Source organism: Lipotes vexillifer, unplaced genomic scaffold, assembly GCF_000442215.2.
Source record: "Lipotes vexillifer unplaced genomic scaffold, Lipotes_vexillifer_v1.1 scaffold1038, whole genome shotgun sequence".
Lineage (NCBI taxonomy): Eukaryota > Metazoa > Chordata > Mammalia > Artiodactyla > Lipotidae > Lipotes > Lipotes vexillifer.
The window spans coordinates 1,312,443-1,330,210 of record NW_006780148.1 but is presented as its reverse complement, the minus strand read 5'-3'; the positions used below and the strand labels follow the sequence as shown (position 1 = coordinate 1,330,210).

Below are 17,768 nucleotides of genomic sequence, written 5' to 3'. Positions count from 1 at the left end.
GCTGAACAAAACTATCAAAACTTTGGAAATAGAAGCCAAATAGAACAAAAACCTTGGCTATAAATATTAGAAATTATAGATATTCAACTATTTTGTACCCTAAAGGCACCAGTGAAACAGTGTGGCAAGAATGTACTCTTTGGACAACATGTCACTGTTTCCCTATTTAATCTTCTAAAGAACCTGAAACTCTTCAAAGAATCAACTGAAAGTTTGACTGGACAGTGGTGCAATAAGGGTATGTTCCAACAGAATGGGGAGGGGTAGGGAATATGCAATCAGGACAGCTGGTCTGAACACTACCTGCTTCTTTCAAATACTCATATTAACCTTCAATACCTGTCATATCGGAAAGCTGGCCAGGGACTTCCAGCCAGTAGCACAGTGGTTAAGAATTCGCCTACCAATGCAAGGTATATGGGTTCAATCCCTGGTCCGGGAAAATCCCACATACTGCAGAGCAACTAAGCCCATGTGCCACAACTACTGAGCCTGCACTCTAGAGCCCGCGAGCCACAACTATTGAGCCCATGCACCTACAGCCTATGCTCCGCAACAAGAGAAGCCACTGCAATGAAAAGCCCATGCACCACAATGAAAAGTAGCCCCTGCTCACCACAACTAGAGGAAGCCTGTGCACAGCAACAGAGACCCAATGCAGCCAAAAATAAATTTAAATAAAAAAGAAAGCTGGTCAACGTTAATCAACAAAATTTAAGCAGCTATTAAAACTGGACAAATTGGCATGCATGTAAACATTGTGTATTTCAGATATGTTTTCCAGAATTTTTTTAAGAGAAGCAAAGGCAAGATAAATTTGTGTTAAAGAAATCTCTGACCTTTCACATTATTTCCTGACAAAGGTCAGAATCGTCAGTGCAAGTCTTAGCATAAACCTCTAATTCAGTCAGCTTTGTATATAAAATAAATAAGAGTTTGTGGATTTTTAGAGAAACTTTTTTCTAAACTGAGTCACCTAGGATGAGATTCTTGAAGTGGGATGAATAAAGGTAAACAACTAATCTAATACTCACAAGCTTCCCATCCACTCTCTTCTCAGTCCCCAGTGGAGGAGCCTGGCTTTCCAACCTTACTGAGGCTCTTTGAAGTCAATCTGGGGCCCACAAATGGGGCCTGCCTCTGCCGGGGCACAGACCTGAGAAGAGGCGTTACCACTGTCAGGTCTGTCAGTGGCTCCTGTGACGGAAACTATCTTTTGGCATTCATCATATTACAATGGGGCCACAGATCAGTGATGAAAGGTACCTAATTCCCTTTCTCTGTTCATAGTTCAGCGTATTTCTAAACTGTGCATGGCTGTTTGTGAATGAAGAATCCATACAGCTTTAATGTAAAACTAATTACTAAATACATCTAGTTTACAAATAATACCCTAGCCCATAGGTTTCCATTCTTGGACACCTAAAATTCATCAACAAATACGCAATTCTATTAAACTAGACAAGGCAGTTTTAGATTTGTGTCTGGACAATGATGAGAGCACGTCTCCTGTCACAAAAGATCAATGCATGATTTTCTACTGCCCAGAGTACAGATTAAAGCACTGGAATAAGGAGCTGCTGGGCAGTCAGACAGAAAATGTACCTGCCACTGCTTCAAAATTTGTAGGGCTTAAATTCTGCAATCAAATATGTGGAAAATAACTTATATAGAGACCAGATTTCTCCTTCTTCCTTCAATAAAGAAATACACTGAAGATGTGTGCAAATTATTCGTGGATGATTTTAAATTCTGTCAAATCTAACATATATCTGAACATTACATGAGCCTAAAATTATTTTCAGGATAGATTCCCCATTGACACTATCCAAACTGTATGTGACAGAAAGTATGCTCAAATAACATTCTTACAAATGAAAAGTAGGGGTCTTTTGGGGGGGTTGTTTTTTTTTCACCTTCCATAGTTCAATGGCCACAGGCTGACGTGGTGGACTGTCACAGTATATATCATCCACAGTTTTTTTCCAAAACTGCATTCTCATCAGTCCAATTGTTTTCTCAGAGACAGAGTCCTTAACCTGTAAATAGTGTTTAAAAACTTTAATAAATGCACTGTTCACAGTCTCAAAAACCAGCATTTGTGTAACTGCATAATCATATAATTCAGCCAAAAATTAAGTTTCTCTACATTTAATTTTTCCTTGAAGTTATGTATCATTTAAATTATCATCATTATGAGTTTCCTAAGTAACAGCTACAAATTATTTGGTGCTTATTCAAAAATATTTTCAAGGTCTGTATTCAAAAATAGGCGCAGTTCTTCTGGAAAAAAATTGCAAGAAAAAACAAAGAGAGGGAGGGGGATCATTTCGTTTAAAAGAAATTTAAGAAAGAGATCAACCAGTCACATGTAGACCTATTTGAATCCTAATTTAAGGAGACAGAGACAACTAGGAAAATCTGAACACCAGACATTTAATGATATTAAGAACTTATTCAATTTTTAATATATAATAATGGTATTGTGGTTATTTTTTTAAGTGAGTTCTTTTAGAGATGCAAACTGAAATATCTGCAGATGGAAAAATTTGAGACTTACTTCAAAATAACCTGGAGGTGGGGATGAGGGGGGTGGGGAGTAAAGATGAGAAAACAAGATTGGCCATGAGTTAGTAACAGTTGGAGGTGGGTGATGAGGTATATGGGGGTTCATTATGCTTCTCTCTCTACATATGAATATACTTTATGCTGTATACGACTGAAGTTTTCCAAAACAAAGTTTTTCAATAATAAGTGGAAGAGAAGAAAAACAATTCTCACTGGATTAGTGACAGTCAAAATATTTTTGAGTCTGAAGATAAACCTAGGAAATAGAACCAGAGGCTTTTTAGAGGAAGCAGAGAAGGAACTAATATTTATTCATCAAATGTCAACAAGTAGGGCTTCCCTGGTGGCAGTGGTTGAGTCACTGGATTAGTGACAGTCAAAATATTTTTGAGTCTGAAGATAAACCTAGGAAATAGAACCAGAGGCTTTTTAGAGGAAGCAGAGAAGGAACTAATATTTATTCATCAAATGTCAACAAGTAGGGCTTCCCTGGTGGCGCAGTGGTTGAGAGTCCGCCTGCCGATGCAGGGGACACGGGTTCGTGCCCCGGTCCGGGAAGATCCCACATGCCGCGGAGCGGCTGGGCCCGTGAGCCATGGCTGCTGAGCCGGCGCGTCCGGGGCCTGTGCTCCGCAACGGAAGAGGCCACAACAGTGAGAGGCCCGCGTACCGCAAAAAAAAAAATGTCAACAAGTACCAGGTACTGTAGCAGAGGTTATCTGATCACAATCCTCACAACAAACTCACAGGGTCCTTACGAATACACCCATTTTACAAACACAGAAATTATAGCTCAAAAAGGTAGAAGTTTATCCCATGCTCTGCATACTCACAGTTCTTATAATGGAACCAGAAGGATATGTAAAAGATTATGGGAGAGGGGAGGGGTTGACTACAAAGGGACACATAAGGGTTGATGGAATTGCTCTGTATCACGACTCTGGTGGTAAATACGTGACTCTAAGTAGCTCTCAAAACCTATAGGACTGTACACCACAAAAAGTGAATTTTACTGTGGTACATTTAAATAAACTCATTTATTTATTCACTGAGTAACTTTTTTAAAGAAGATTATTAGACTCTCTCCCTCACTTACTACTGATTAAGAATGGCGCTGGGTCAAGCAAGAATCACCAATGCATGCTAAATCTAGGAGGTAAATTTTTTATTTTTAATTGAGCTATAATTGACATATAACAGTATCTTAGTTTCAAGTGTACAACATGATTTGTATATGTATGTATATATTGTGAAATGATCACCATAGGTCTAGTTACTATCTATCACCACACATAATTAGGAATTTGTGTATGTTGAGAACTTTCAAGATCTACTCTATTAGCAACTTTCAAACACATAATACAGTAACAGCTGTACATTACATTCCCATGACTTATTTACTTATAACTGGAAGTTTCTACCTTTTGACCACCCTCACCCATTTCACCCATCTCCCACCCACTGCCTCTGACAACCAGCAATCTGTTCTCTGTATCTATGAGTTTGGGGTACTTTTTGTTTTGCTTTTGTTTTTGTTTTAGATTCCACATATACGTGAGATGATATGGTATTTGCCTTTCTCTAACTTATTTCACTTAGCATAAAGCCCTCAAGGTCCATCTGTGTTGTCACAAATGGCAAGATTTCCTTCTTTTTTATGTCTAAGTAATATTCCATTGTGTAGATATACCACATCTTTATCCAGTCATCCACCAATGGACACTTAGGTGGCTTCCATGTCTTGGCTATTGTAAATAATGTTGCAATGAACCAGGGGGTGCATGTATCTTTTCAAGTTAATATTTTCATTTCCTTTGGATAAACACCCAGAAATGAAATTACTGGATTATATGGTAGTTCTAGTTTTAGTTTTCTGAGGCACCTCCATGCTGTTTTCCACAGTGGTTGCACCTATTTACACTCCCACCAACAGTGCACAAGGGCTCCCTTTTCTCCACACACTATAAAACACTTGTTATTTCTTGTCTCTTTGATAACAGCTATCCTAATAGGTGTGAGGGGATATGTCATTGTGGTTCTAATTTGTACTTCTCTGATATTAGTGATGTTGAGCATATTTTCATATACCTATTTGCCAAATATGAGGTAAATTTTGATGAGGACCATGGTCTTAAAATGTTTCCTTATATTTAACAAGGAAAAAAATGTTAACATCTTGACTAGTGACCAAAATTGGTATCGCCAATAAGAGGCATACAGACATGTAATGCCTCCTTGTGATTCCCTGAGAAGGACATATACCATTTAGGTAGTTAAGCATTAGACTAGATATATATAAATATAATCATGACAAAAAATAAACTCCAAATGAGAAATACTCAATTTTTGAAAAGGAACAATATTGTTTTTAAAATGTCAATGTAATAATAGAAGAAAGGCTGTGGAAATGTTCCAGATTAAAGGAGGCCAAAGAGACATGAAAACTACATGCAATACATTACCCTAGATTGGATCCTGTACAGAAGGGTTAAAAAATGCCATAAAGGACATCACTGAAATCATCTGACAAAACTGGAAACCAGAAGGTAGATTAAATAAATGTACTGTATCAATCTCAAATTTACTCAAACTGATAACTGTTATGTAAGAGAATATTCTTACGGTAATGAAATACAGCTCAAGTTTACAGGGATAAGGGCCATGGTGTAGTCAAGTTACTGTAAAATGATTCATAAGAAAAACAGTGCATGTATGTGTGTGCACATTTGTGTGTGTGTGTATACACAGAGAGAGAGGGAGAGAGAGAGGGAGAAGGGGAGAGGGGCACAATATGATAAAGTAAATAGGGCAAAATATTAACGAAAGGGTATATGGGGTTTTGTACTATTCTTACTTTGGTGTGTGTGAAATTATTTCCAAATAAAAAGTTTTGTTTTGTTTTGTTTTTATGGTCTTGGTGCTGGGTGGGTCTCTTAGCAATGCTTAGTGTTCAGATCCCATGGCATATGGTCTATTCTCAATACAGCATCAAGAGTAATCCTTTAAAGAAGATGTGGCATATACATATATATATATATATATATATATATATATATGGATAAACACACACAGAGTGAAAGTGAGGGAATGGAAAAATGTATTTCATGCAAACAGAAACGACAAGAAATCAGGAGTAGCAATATGCATATCAGACAAAATAGACTTTAAAACAAAGGCTATAACAAAAGAAAAAGAAGAGCACTGTATAATGATAAAGGAATCAATACAGCAAGAGGATATAACATTCATTATCATATATGCACGTAATATAGGAACATCTAAATACATAAAGCAAACATCAACAGACATAAAGTGAGAAACTGACATAAACAAAGTAATAGTATAAGACTTTAACACCCCATTTACATCAAAGGACAGACAATCCAGAAAGAAAATCAATGAGTAAACAATGGTCTTAAATGACACATTAGTCCAGTTAGAATTAATAGATATCTACAGGACATTCCATACAAAAACAGAATACAAATTCTTTTCAAGTGCACATGGAACATTCTCTAGGACAGATCACATGCTAGGCCACAAAACAAGTCTAAAAAAATTTAAGAGGATAGAAATTATATCAAGCATCTTTTCTGACCACAATAGTATGAAACTAGAGATCTATCACAGGAAGAAAAATGTGAAAAACACTAACACATGGAGACTAAAAAAACCAATGGGTCAATGAAGAAATCAAAGAGGAAATCAGAAAATACCTCAGGACAAATGAAAATAAAAGCACAACTTTCCAAAATCTATAGGATACACAAAGAAGTTCTAAAAGGAAAGTTTACAGTGATACAGGCCCATCTCAAGAAACAAGAAAAATCTCAAATAAACAACCTAACCTACCATCTAAAGGAATTAGAAAAAGAAGAACAAACGAAGCCCAAAGTCAGCAGAAGGAAAGAAATAATAAAGATCAGAGCAGAAACAAATAAAATAGGGGAAAAAGAAGAAAAAAGATCAATGAAACCAAGAGCTGGTTTTTTGAAAAGATAAACAAAATTGATAAGCCCTTAGCCAAGCTCATTAAGAAAAAGAGAGAGAACCCAAATAAACAAAGTAAGAAATAAAAGGGAAGAAATTACAACTGATATCACAGATACAAAAAAATCAGAAGGGAAAACTATGAACAGTTATATGCCAATAAGTTGGACAATCTAGAAGAAATGGATAAATTCCTAGAAACTACAATCTTCTGAAACTAGACCAAAAGAAATAGATAATCTGAACAGACAGATCACTAGTAATGAAATTGAATCAGTAACCAAAAAACTCCCAGCAAACCGAAGTCCAGGACTGGACAGCTTCACAGGGGAATTCAACCAAATGCACAAAGAGGAACTAATACCTATCCTTCTCAAACTACTCCAAAGTATTGAAGAGGAGGGAAGATTCCCAATTATGAGGCCACCATTACCCTGATACCAAAACTAGACAAAGACACTACAGAAAAAGAAAATTATAGGCCAATATATCTAAATGAATGTAGATGTAAAAATCTTCAACAAAATATTAGCAAACCAAACTCAACAATATGTAAAAAGGATCATACACCATGGCCAAGCGGGATTTACTAAAATGATGAAAGGATGGTTCAATATCCACAAATCAATTAATGTGATACACCATATTAATAAAACAAAGGATAAAAATCACATGATTATCTCAATAGACTCAGAAAAAAACATCTGACAAAATTCAACATTCATGCATTCATGATAAAAACTCTCATCGAAGTTGGTATAGAGGAAACATCTCAACATAATAAAGGCCAATAAGACAACCCCATAGTTAACATTATACTCAATGGTGAGAAGTTTCTTCTCTAAAATCAGGAACAAGACAAGGATACCTACTCTCACCACTTCTATTTAATATGGTATTGAAAGTCCTAGCCACAGCAATTAGACAAGAAAAAGAAATAAAAAGCATCCAAATTGGAAGGTAAGAAGTAAAACTGTCACTATTTGCAGATGACATGATACTATATAAAGAAAACCCTAAAGTCTCCACCAAAAAACTATTAGAACTAAGAAATGAAGTCAATAAAGTTACAGGATATAAAATTAATATACAGAAATTTTTTGCCTTTCTAATACACCAATAATGAACTACAGGAAAGAAAAAGCAAAAAAACAATCCAGTTTAAAATCACATCAGAAAGAATAAAATCCTAGGAATAAATTTAACCAAGGAGGTGAGAGACCTATACTCTGAAAACTAAAAAATACTGATGAAGAAAACTGAAGATAATACAAAGAAATGGAAAGATATCCCATGTCCATGGATTGGAAGAATTAATATTGTTAAAATGTCAATACTACCCAAAGCAATCTATAGATTTAATGTAAGCCCTATAAAAATACCCATGACATTTTTCACAGAACTAGAACATATAATCCTAAAATTTATATGGAACCACAAAAGACCCTGAACAGCTGAAGCAATCTTGATAAAAAAGCATAAAGCTGGAGATACCACACTCCTTGATTTCAGACTACACTACAAAGGCACAGTGATCAAAACAGTATGGTACTGGCATTAAAACAGACACATAGATCAATGGAACAGAATAGAGAGCCCAGAAATAAACCCATGCATTTATGGTCAATTAATCTTTGACAAAAGAGGCAAAAATATACAATGGGGAAAGACAATCTCTTCAATAAGTGGTGCTGAGAAAACTGGACAGCTACATGTAAAAGAATGAAATTAGAACATTTTCTCACACTGTATATGAAAATAAACTCAAAATGGATTAAAGACCTAAATGTAAGACTGGACACCATAAAACTCCTAGAAGATAGGGAGACCACCCTCTGACCTATGTCATAGGAATATTTTTTTGGATCTTTCTCCTCAGGCAAAGAAAACAAAGGCAAAAATAAACAAATGGGGCCTAATTAAACTTAAAAGCTTTTGCACAGCAAAAGAAACCATTAACAAAGTGGAAAGGTTACCTACTGAATGGGAGAAAACATTTGCAAATATTTGCAAATGGTACGTCTGTTGAGGGGTTAATATCCAAAATATATAAAAAGCTCATACAACTCGATATCAAAAAAACAAACAATGCAATTAAAAAATGGGCAGATGACCTGAATAGACACTTTTCCAAAGAAGATATACAGATGGCCAAGAAGTACATGCAAAAATTCTGAACATCACTAAGCATCAGGGAAATGCACATCAAAACCAAAATGAGATATCACCTCACATCTGTCAGAATAGCTGTCATGGAAAAGACCACAAATTAAGAAATGTTGGCATGGATGTAGAGAAAAGGGAGCTCTAGTACACTGTTGGTGGGAATGTAAATTGGTGTACCCACTGTGAAAGCAGTATGGAGGTTCCTCAAAAAACTAAAAATTGAACTACCATATGATTCAGCAACTCCAGTCCTGGATATATATCCAAATTAATCAAAAATAATGTACCTTATCACTTGCCTGTAGAATCTAAAAAATACACAATGAATAAACATAAAACAACAAAAAAAGAGAAGCAGACTCACAGATACAGAGAACAAAGTAGTGGCTACCAGTGGGAAGAGGGATGAGGGGAGAGACAAGATAGGGATAAGGGATTAAGAAGTACAAACTATTATGTATAAAATAAATAAGATACAAGGATATACTGTACAGCACAGGGAATACAAACAATACTTTGTAATAACTTCAAATGGAGTATAATCTATCAAAAATATTGAACCATGGTTGTACACATGAAACTAATATTGTAAATCAACTATACTTTAATAAAATTTTTTTTTTTTTTTGCGGTACGCGGGCCTCTCACTGCTATGGCCTCTCCCGTTGCGGATGCGCAGGCTCAGCGGCCACGGCTCACGGGCCCAGCCGCTCCACGGCATGTGGGATCCCCCCAGACCAGGGCACGAACCCGTGTCCCCTGCATCAACAGGCGGACTCTCAACCACTGCACCACCAGGGAAGCCAAAAAAAAAAATTTTTTTTAAAAGGTAATCCTTTAGAAACATGACAAAGATGTGATGTCTTTCTCTGCTCAGAACCTTCCAATGGTTTTCCATCTCACTCAGAGTAAATGCCAAAGTGACTGAAGTGGTCTCCAAGACCTTACTTTTCTGGCCCAGATACCTCTAACCTAATCTCCTCCCACACTCTCCCTCCTTTCTGTGTTGTGCCACACTGGCCTTCTTGTCTTTGAATATGTCAGGCACACTTACATCTCAGGGCCTTTGCACTTGCTGCTCCTTCTGTCTAGAAGACTCTTCAGCCATATATCTCACTCCCTTGCCTCCTTCAAATCTTTGCTAAAATGCCACCATCTCAGTGAGGTTTTTCCTGATCACCCTACTTAAAACAGGAACCCCTGCTACACCTAGCCTTCCCTATCCTCCTTAATTTTTCTGTACAGTATTTACTTGTTTCTTGAATACAGGGACTTTGTATGTTTTATTCAATGCTATAACCCGGTACCTAAAATAGTGCCTAGCATATTTTGGACAATACTTGTTGAATGAATGAATGAACAAGACTGTGTGTACAAAAAAGCAGTAAGACAGACAGCCATCAGGAGACGGAACTGGCATCTTGTGCAGGGCAGTGGGACCAAGGGGCAGCCAGGTGGACACTGCCTGGAGTGGCACACAGGTGCAAGGCTACCTGCACAGTTGAATTTATTTAAATTAAAAAAAAAAAAAAAAAAAAACAAGACATTCCTATAAGGTGACAGAGAATCAGGGAAAATATAAAAAAAAAAAAAAAAAAAAAAAAAGCAAGACATTCCTATAAGGTGACAGAGAATCAGGGAAAATATGGAAGATTTATTTATTAAAAATGGAATTTTAATTATTTTAAAGTTATAATGGAAGATCACATTGGGTACTATTTATCGTTAAATTGTGACTGACTTAAGATGCTGAAGTACAGTTTATACCTGAAAAAGGATGAAGTAAAAAAATATAGACCCATGACTTCTAGAAATACACCAAGGACAAACAGCCAGACTCTGTTACTCTCTGCAGATTTATACTGTTTAGCCACAATTATGCCTCAGTCCTATACTCACATCCTTTCATGTGCTCCTACTTCATGTCCTATCATATTCACCAGAGAGGCTGTGTCAAAACTTGTCATACTCTTGAAGACTCCAAACCCTCCCATGCTCCCTCACTCTCAATAACCAACCTCTCCATTTCATTTACTGAGAAGATCAATGCAATTCTATCTCAACTCCCTCATTTACATTCTCCATTTCAATTTACTTATATCAGTACACATTCTTTCCAGTCTAAGAAAAAGAAGAGTCGCTCCTTTGTTTGTAATTCTTTAGAAAAAAGTGAGTTAGTATGATATAAGGTCTGGGTTTGCTATAATTGCTTCAATTTCCATTTCACTTTAAAGCTAAAAACTCAATTTAAAAAGTGCTTTGAAGAACTGCTATATACATGTAAATTATGCAAATGTTGTAAAGAATAAGCAGTAATACTCTGATTAACCTATTCAATTAACAGACAAATGTGCAATGTTAATTGCATAGTTTTATAATATCCTTAAAAAAAGAAATTCCAGGATGGTCTTTCCAAAAACATTAAGTTCATTAGCTAGTTTTACTTTTGGAATTAAATTGTTAAGGAGAAAGAAATCACCAGCAGAAAACTTAAACACATCTAACATATAAATTACTACTATATTTCTTTATTGTTCAGCATTAAACATATTACATCACTATTTTTACAAATAATTTTTAAGGTATTTTAATACCAGCCTGAGCCAGTTCCACATTGAAAGCTCTCAGTGCAAAAGCAGAGCTTCTGGATTCTGCAGGGAGTAGCAGGGAGCATAAATAGCCTTCATAATCTCGTTTCCTATAATAAATAAGCAAAAAAAGTTAATTACTTTTCACTTTCCAAACTACACACAAAAAAATACTGACCAAAATGAACCGAAAACAAGGCTTCAACTCAAAATAGCCCCCAAGTTTCCTATATTTTATATCTGTTTCTCTACAATTATAAAAATTTTATCTGCTTCCAATCCCAGACCAGTTAAAATGAATAATCAATCTCTATTAATTTATTCTGACTTATATAATATGTATATATAATTTTAACTGCTTCAGAATCACTTTGGTTTTAGTAAGAATTCAAATGAGTTACAGATGTAGAAATCAAGACAACAGTGCCAGCAAGTATTGGTATGAACTCACGGTTTTGAATGCATAGATAAATATATACATAAGACAAAGACAGAGAACAATATGGGGGGTGTGTGGGAGGGTGCACCTGTGTGTATGCGCACACACTCACACTTACTTCTATTTCCCTACAGCATCTGCTGACAAAGCCTAGAAACAATGATATCCGCCCCCATACCCTGAGTATCAGTGAACACACCTTGATTTCTCCACTGAAAGAAACTAAGGCTCCTTGAAGGAAGGACTGTCTCCAGGGCTGGTGGAAGGAAAATACCAAATAAGCCTGAAACATCTTCTTGAGCAGAAAGTAAACAAATGTTCAAAGAATGGAGTGACTTGTTAAAAGGACAAAGAAATTGTCTTGATGAAGTTCTATTGGCCAAGTCTGGGACAATTTGAGCATCAAAAAAATAATGACAGTAAAAGATTGTAACAGGACCCCATGAGCTCATACCAATATAAATGAACGAATAAATGCAAAGAGAAGGAAAACTTTGACAACCAGTACAAGGCCAACTGATAAACCTAGAAGACATGATTGAATTTTTTAAATCACCACTTGATAACTACCAAAGTAAAAAGTGATTCAAGCAAATATCAATAAATGTCTGAAAATGTTAAACAGGTGAAAGTTTGATAGAAAAAGAATATTTACATAGTATTAAAGTATCTCCTCACAAAATAAATATTATTTGCTAACATTCTTATTAATTTACAAGGGAGAAACCTGAAAGACACTTGAGCACCAAGTAACAAAAAGTTCACTCCACAGTAATAGGATAAATCAACACCATGTGCTTTCTGACATGATACTGAGAAAAGCACAGCATAACTTCTGTAATATTCCTGCAAAAATTGTGTAAATCATAAGTAAACATTAAATAAACCCAAACTGAAAGTCTACAAAGTTGCCTGCCCTGTTCTCTTAAAAAAAAAAAAAGTCAAGTTCATGAAAGATAAGGACTGAGAAGCTGTTCCAGATTGGAGAAGACTAAAGACACGTGACAACTAAATGCAGCACGTGATCCTGGATACACAGAAAGACATAACAGACTAATTAGCAAAACGTCAATGGAGTCTGTGGATTAGATGGTAATACTGGATCAATTTTAGTATCCTGATTTTGATGGTTATACTATGGTTATATAGGAGAGAATCCTTGTGTATTAAAAACACACACCAAAATAATAAGGGGGGTAATGGGGCATCTACATCTTATTCTCAAGTGGTTCAAAACGTTAACAGTGAGGGAATTTGGGTGAAGAGTACGTTGGAGCTCTGTGTACTATTTCTGTAACTTTTATGTGAATTTGAAATTACTTTAAAATGAAAAGTTAAAAAAATATAATCCTTACTATATTTATTCTAGGATGACTTAAGTATAAAGTACTTACCAGGGCTTCCCTGGTGGCACAGTGGTTAAGAATCTGCCTGCCAATGCAGGTGACACGGGTTCGAGCCCTGGTCCAGGAAGATCCCACATGCCGCGGAGCAACTAAGCCCGTGCACCACCACTACTGAGCCTGCGCTCTAGAGCCCATGAGCCACAGCTACTGAAGCCCATGTGCCACAACTACTGAAGCCCGCGTGCCTAGAGCCGGTGCTCTGCAACAAGAGAGGCCACTGCAATGAGATGCCAGAGCACCACAACGAAGAGCAGCCCCCGCTCACAACTAGAGAAAAGCTTGTGTGCAGCAATGAAGACCCAGCACAGCCATACATACATACATACATACATAAATAAATATAAAGTGCTTACCAGACTGCCTATTGACAAGGCTACTTTCACTGTAATACACTGGAACCTTAATATATCAGTATTTCCTATAAAACAGTACTCAGTATAAAATGGGTCCAACCTCATTCCATGGAGTTTAGGTTTGAAAATCAGACTACTCCCACTTTTCAATTGGTTCACACTCTGTCGTGTGGCTAACAGAGAACTTAAACCTTCACAATTCCCCCAACTTCCACATAAACAAAAGGGAGAGATCATCAATAGATAGCAGTAACCTTGTTATCACAAGACAACTCTACTAAAAAATCTCACCATATGCGGTTTCAGCTATAATATGGAGAGTTCAGACAAAACTTTATAGCTTATACTTGTAAATATATATAGATGTAAACATTTCTAAATTTTATTATAAACAGTCTCTAAACTTCAAGTGTTTAAAACACGTGAAAGTTAATATGAGACAGTAAGAAAACACTGAATAGGAATCAAACTACAATCTTAATTTCCATCATTCAACTAGTTACTGACAGAAATGATACCAGTCATGTCTACTTCCTAACTTGAAAAATGAGGCTTGATATTCTACCTGTTTCATATCTCCTTAAAAATAACCAACATGGGAAGTACTTCAAGTGTCTTACACGAAAATGAAAAATGAAATGAAGACATAACAGAACTGTAACAGTCTCTGGGAAATAAGATATTCTACAAAGCTAATGGTTTGCCCTGTTAACGATTTTTAAAATACTTTGGAAATTTTTCTAAACAATATTACCCTCTTCTTTACATTAAATAGGATATACTATTTAACCATTTCTTCATCAATCAGGATCATTGTTATCAACGTTGATTATTGGTATACAAGGATAACCTATAAATAGCTAACCAAGGTCCAGTTACCTAAGAACTGTTCCAGATAATGAGAAATGCTATGCTATGATGGCTTTATACAGCAGCAGGGTCAAAAACCTTTCATTCATTCATTTATTCAGTGCCTAGGACGTGCCAGGCACTGTGCTAGACACTGAAGATAGGTATAGACTTCAGTCTAGCAGGGAGAGACAGACATATGAGAAGTAAGCATATCTAGTGCTAGGACTGCTATGCTAATTCCATGGACCTGTGCCACTGAAGCACAAAAGAAGTGGTTCCTCAGTGAGGCTGGAGAACTGCGCTTCCAGCTATGACCACTGCCACCTCCTCATCTTATTATAACACTAATCCCAAGGCCTGAGGCGGTGTTCCTCAAACCAAACCCCAAGAAGCCTATGTAAATTAGGCTTGAGATTTTCCCAGGAACCTTGACTCCTAGAAGAATCTTCTAGGAAGATTCTTAGGCTGGCTAATCTGAAGTTATAGCCTAGTATCTTGTCTGATATTTGGAGGCCTTGCATAGGATACATGTCCAAAACAACCCTGCACACACAATTTCGGAGGCCAAATCTTGCAAAGATTAATGGACAATTAGAAGCTAAAAGTTCTAATCTTCCTTTCAAGTTCATTTTGTTTTTATTTTAAACTATTTATTGAGCATTTGTTATGTACCAGCATTTTTATATACATCTTGTAATTTAATCCTCACAACCATGTTACAAAGTAGAAGCAGAAATCTACAAATGAGGAAATAGCTGAATCTTAAAGTAATTAACTTTCCCAAGTGGCAGAGCTAGGATTAATAAACTCAGATAAGGTCTGCCTGCTGCCTGCTTTTTGATAAATCGCTAGAGTCAACAGCCTCCATTCCACTTAAATACCAATATGGACAGATTAAGTATCTGGCCATTTATAAATATATATTCGAGAAAAGCTGTTATGTGATATCCACAGACTATTTCTAAAAGAATATATAAGAAATTAGTAAGAGTGATTCAACCCTGGATAGGAAAGTTAGGATACCACTGGTGTCAAAGAAAAATTGCACTGAACGAGTGGATATGGATGGTATACGTTTTGGTAACTTAAATGTCTTATCATCAAAAAATGATAACTTAAAAATTATATAGATGAATATAATCTTTTTGGCTTTTACAATTCTTAATGACCCGATTTCCACTAATGCTACCTTGTTTCTCCTACAAGCAATCAACAAGTAAATAAGGTGGGGTAGGAACACTATTTTAAAAAGTGATTAAAAACGAAACAAAGTACTGAAATGCATGGGAATGTTGTCGTTATGCTACATTTTGCTACAATGGAATTCCAAAAAATTGGATATACTAGCCCTATCAAATTCAAGATAGTTTAACTATTCTAGCACTTCTCAGAAGTCCTTGAGACCAGGTACTTTGAGACTTTTTGCCACTGTTACGAATTAAGGGCAGCAAAAGGGCAGCGGGGGCGGGGCCGGGGCCGGGGGGTGGTGGTGGTAAGCCATTCACTCCTGAAGTCAGGCCTGGATTCCAAGGCAGGCCCCTACCCACATGTACCAGGTAACCTGATTCATCCAATTTATCCCGCAAATGATTAACAGCGACTGCTATGTGCTATACCTTTCGCGTGTTACCAGAATAGCTGACTTTATGAGGCTTAGATTACACTGAACTCAGGTAAATTCCATAATCTCTCTAAACCTTCATTTCCATGTCTGCTAGATGAGATAATAAAGTTTATACCGTACTCACTGTACCCCTGCTTTGTGCCAGGCATTGTTCTAAATGCTCTAATCCACATAACTGTAAGTGGTAGGTCTACAACTGTTCCCTCATACCTTGTAACGAAAATTAGATAATTTACTTGTAAACTACTTTGCATAGTGCCTGACACATAGGAAGAACTCAAAGTTAACTACTGCTTAATTAAAATTAGTTACCAGCCATGTTTCGAATTTTAAAAAGCTATTCATGCAAAGCGTTTAATTAGGTAAAGTTAAGGCTCGGGCAAGGTGACACACGAAGGAATTTTGCCACAAATTTGTGACCAATGTGAAAGCTCCTGTTGCCTCACTCCCCCATACACCCGAGCTCACACGCTGAGGGACACTGGGAAGGTGCAGGTCCGCCCCGAGGCCCGCCGCGCCCACCAGGGTCCCTTTCGGCCTGCTCCCCGACCTCCCGGCCGGGGGCAGTCCGGCTCGCTCACCGCAGCAGCTCCAAGCAGTAGCGGTCAGTGCCCGAGGCGCCAGGTCCGCTGACCGCGGCCACGCTCCGCCCGGACCCCGCGGGCTCCGGGAGCCGCCATGCGTGCGCCCACAGGCCCCTGGGCTGCCGGCAGCGGCACAGGCCGGGGACGCCGGGCCGTAGCGGGCCGCACGCCGACACCAGCGTGGAGGCCGCCATGACAGGGACGCCGCCGTGCCCTTCGACCTCGCGCTGTTAGCGCGCGGACACGCCTCTCCTCGCCCAGCCACGCTACGCCCCCGGCAGCTCTGTCTGCGCACCTCTTAGCGGCGAGAAGGAGACCGCTGGGCGCCCCTCGGAGATGAGACAGGTGTCGCTGTGGTCCCCTGCATCTGCGCCGCCGCCGCCGCGCTCCTCGGCCTTATAGGTTCCAGGAAAGCCCCGCCTAAATTCGACGGATCTCGCCCGGGCTCTCCCCCTTCCTTCCAGGTCCTTCTGAAGATGTATTGATATTCATCGAGACATTAGGAAAGAGAATAATTTGACAGTTTACTAGCTTGATTTATAACTTTTAAACCTTTATTCACATGGTATATGAGCCTCTTTTGGCACTCTTACCATCAGGCCCCTCAAATATTATAGTTGGGTCTAGTTGCCACGACCTGACTTGGTCCAAGCCAGCAGCTGCCTACATCTGGATCCCAGTAACACCTCCTGCCTCCAGATTTGACCAGATTTTTCGCGCTGCAGCCACACTTGTCCTTTCTAAAGGGTGCCTCTGATCATGACCCCTCCCTGCTTGACCAGTTTCACTGCTTGTTGGATAAAGCTCCTCCACGATAGTAGCCTCTTTTTACCTTTCAGCCTCAACCCTAGCTATCTGCATTTGTGACTCCCTTTTAATGTTTCTCCTTAAACCCATGGGAGAGTACTCTGTTGTCTGGACCTAAGAACTCCAGCCAATTCACCCTGCTTTGGTTTTACTCCCTGACACTGGCTCTCTTCAGCCTATGCAGGACCTCAGTCCCTCCTGCATAATATTCTCTTTTCTCTCTGGGCTTCTGTCCTTTAGTTCTGACACACACTAGTGTTTCTGATACCAAAGTTTAATAAACCTGCTCAATTAAAAAAAAATCACATCTACATCTCTAGTTCTGGTCTCCTGCCTAGCTGGACTTTTCCATCTCCACATCTTGCCATTACTTCAAAGTATATGTCTAGAA

At 38.0% G+C, this 17,768-nt stretch overlaps 1 protein-coding gene across 1 annotated transcript in view; it reads right to left on the bottom strand.

Annotated features, from left to right (window-relative positions):
* The window catches only part of NDUFAF6 (NADH:ubiquinone oxidoreductase complex assembly factor 6), a 34,493-nt gene extending 17,729 nt beyond the window's left edge, over positions 1–16,764 (bottom strand). Inside the window, exons 1-3 of the mRNA XM_007453253.1 lie at positions 16,568–16,764; positions 11,323–11,422; positions 1,917–2,039 (exon numbers count right to left, since the gene is read on the bottom strand). Coding sequence (XP_007453315.1) covers positions 1,917–2,039; positions 11,323–11,422; positions 16,568–16,764 — 420 coding nt within the window. The remainder of the gene's footprint in view (positions 1–1,916; positions 2,040–11,322; positions 11,423–16,567) is intronic.
* Positions 16,765–17,768: the final 1,004 nt, after the last annotated feature.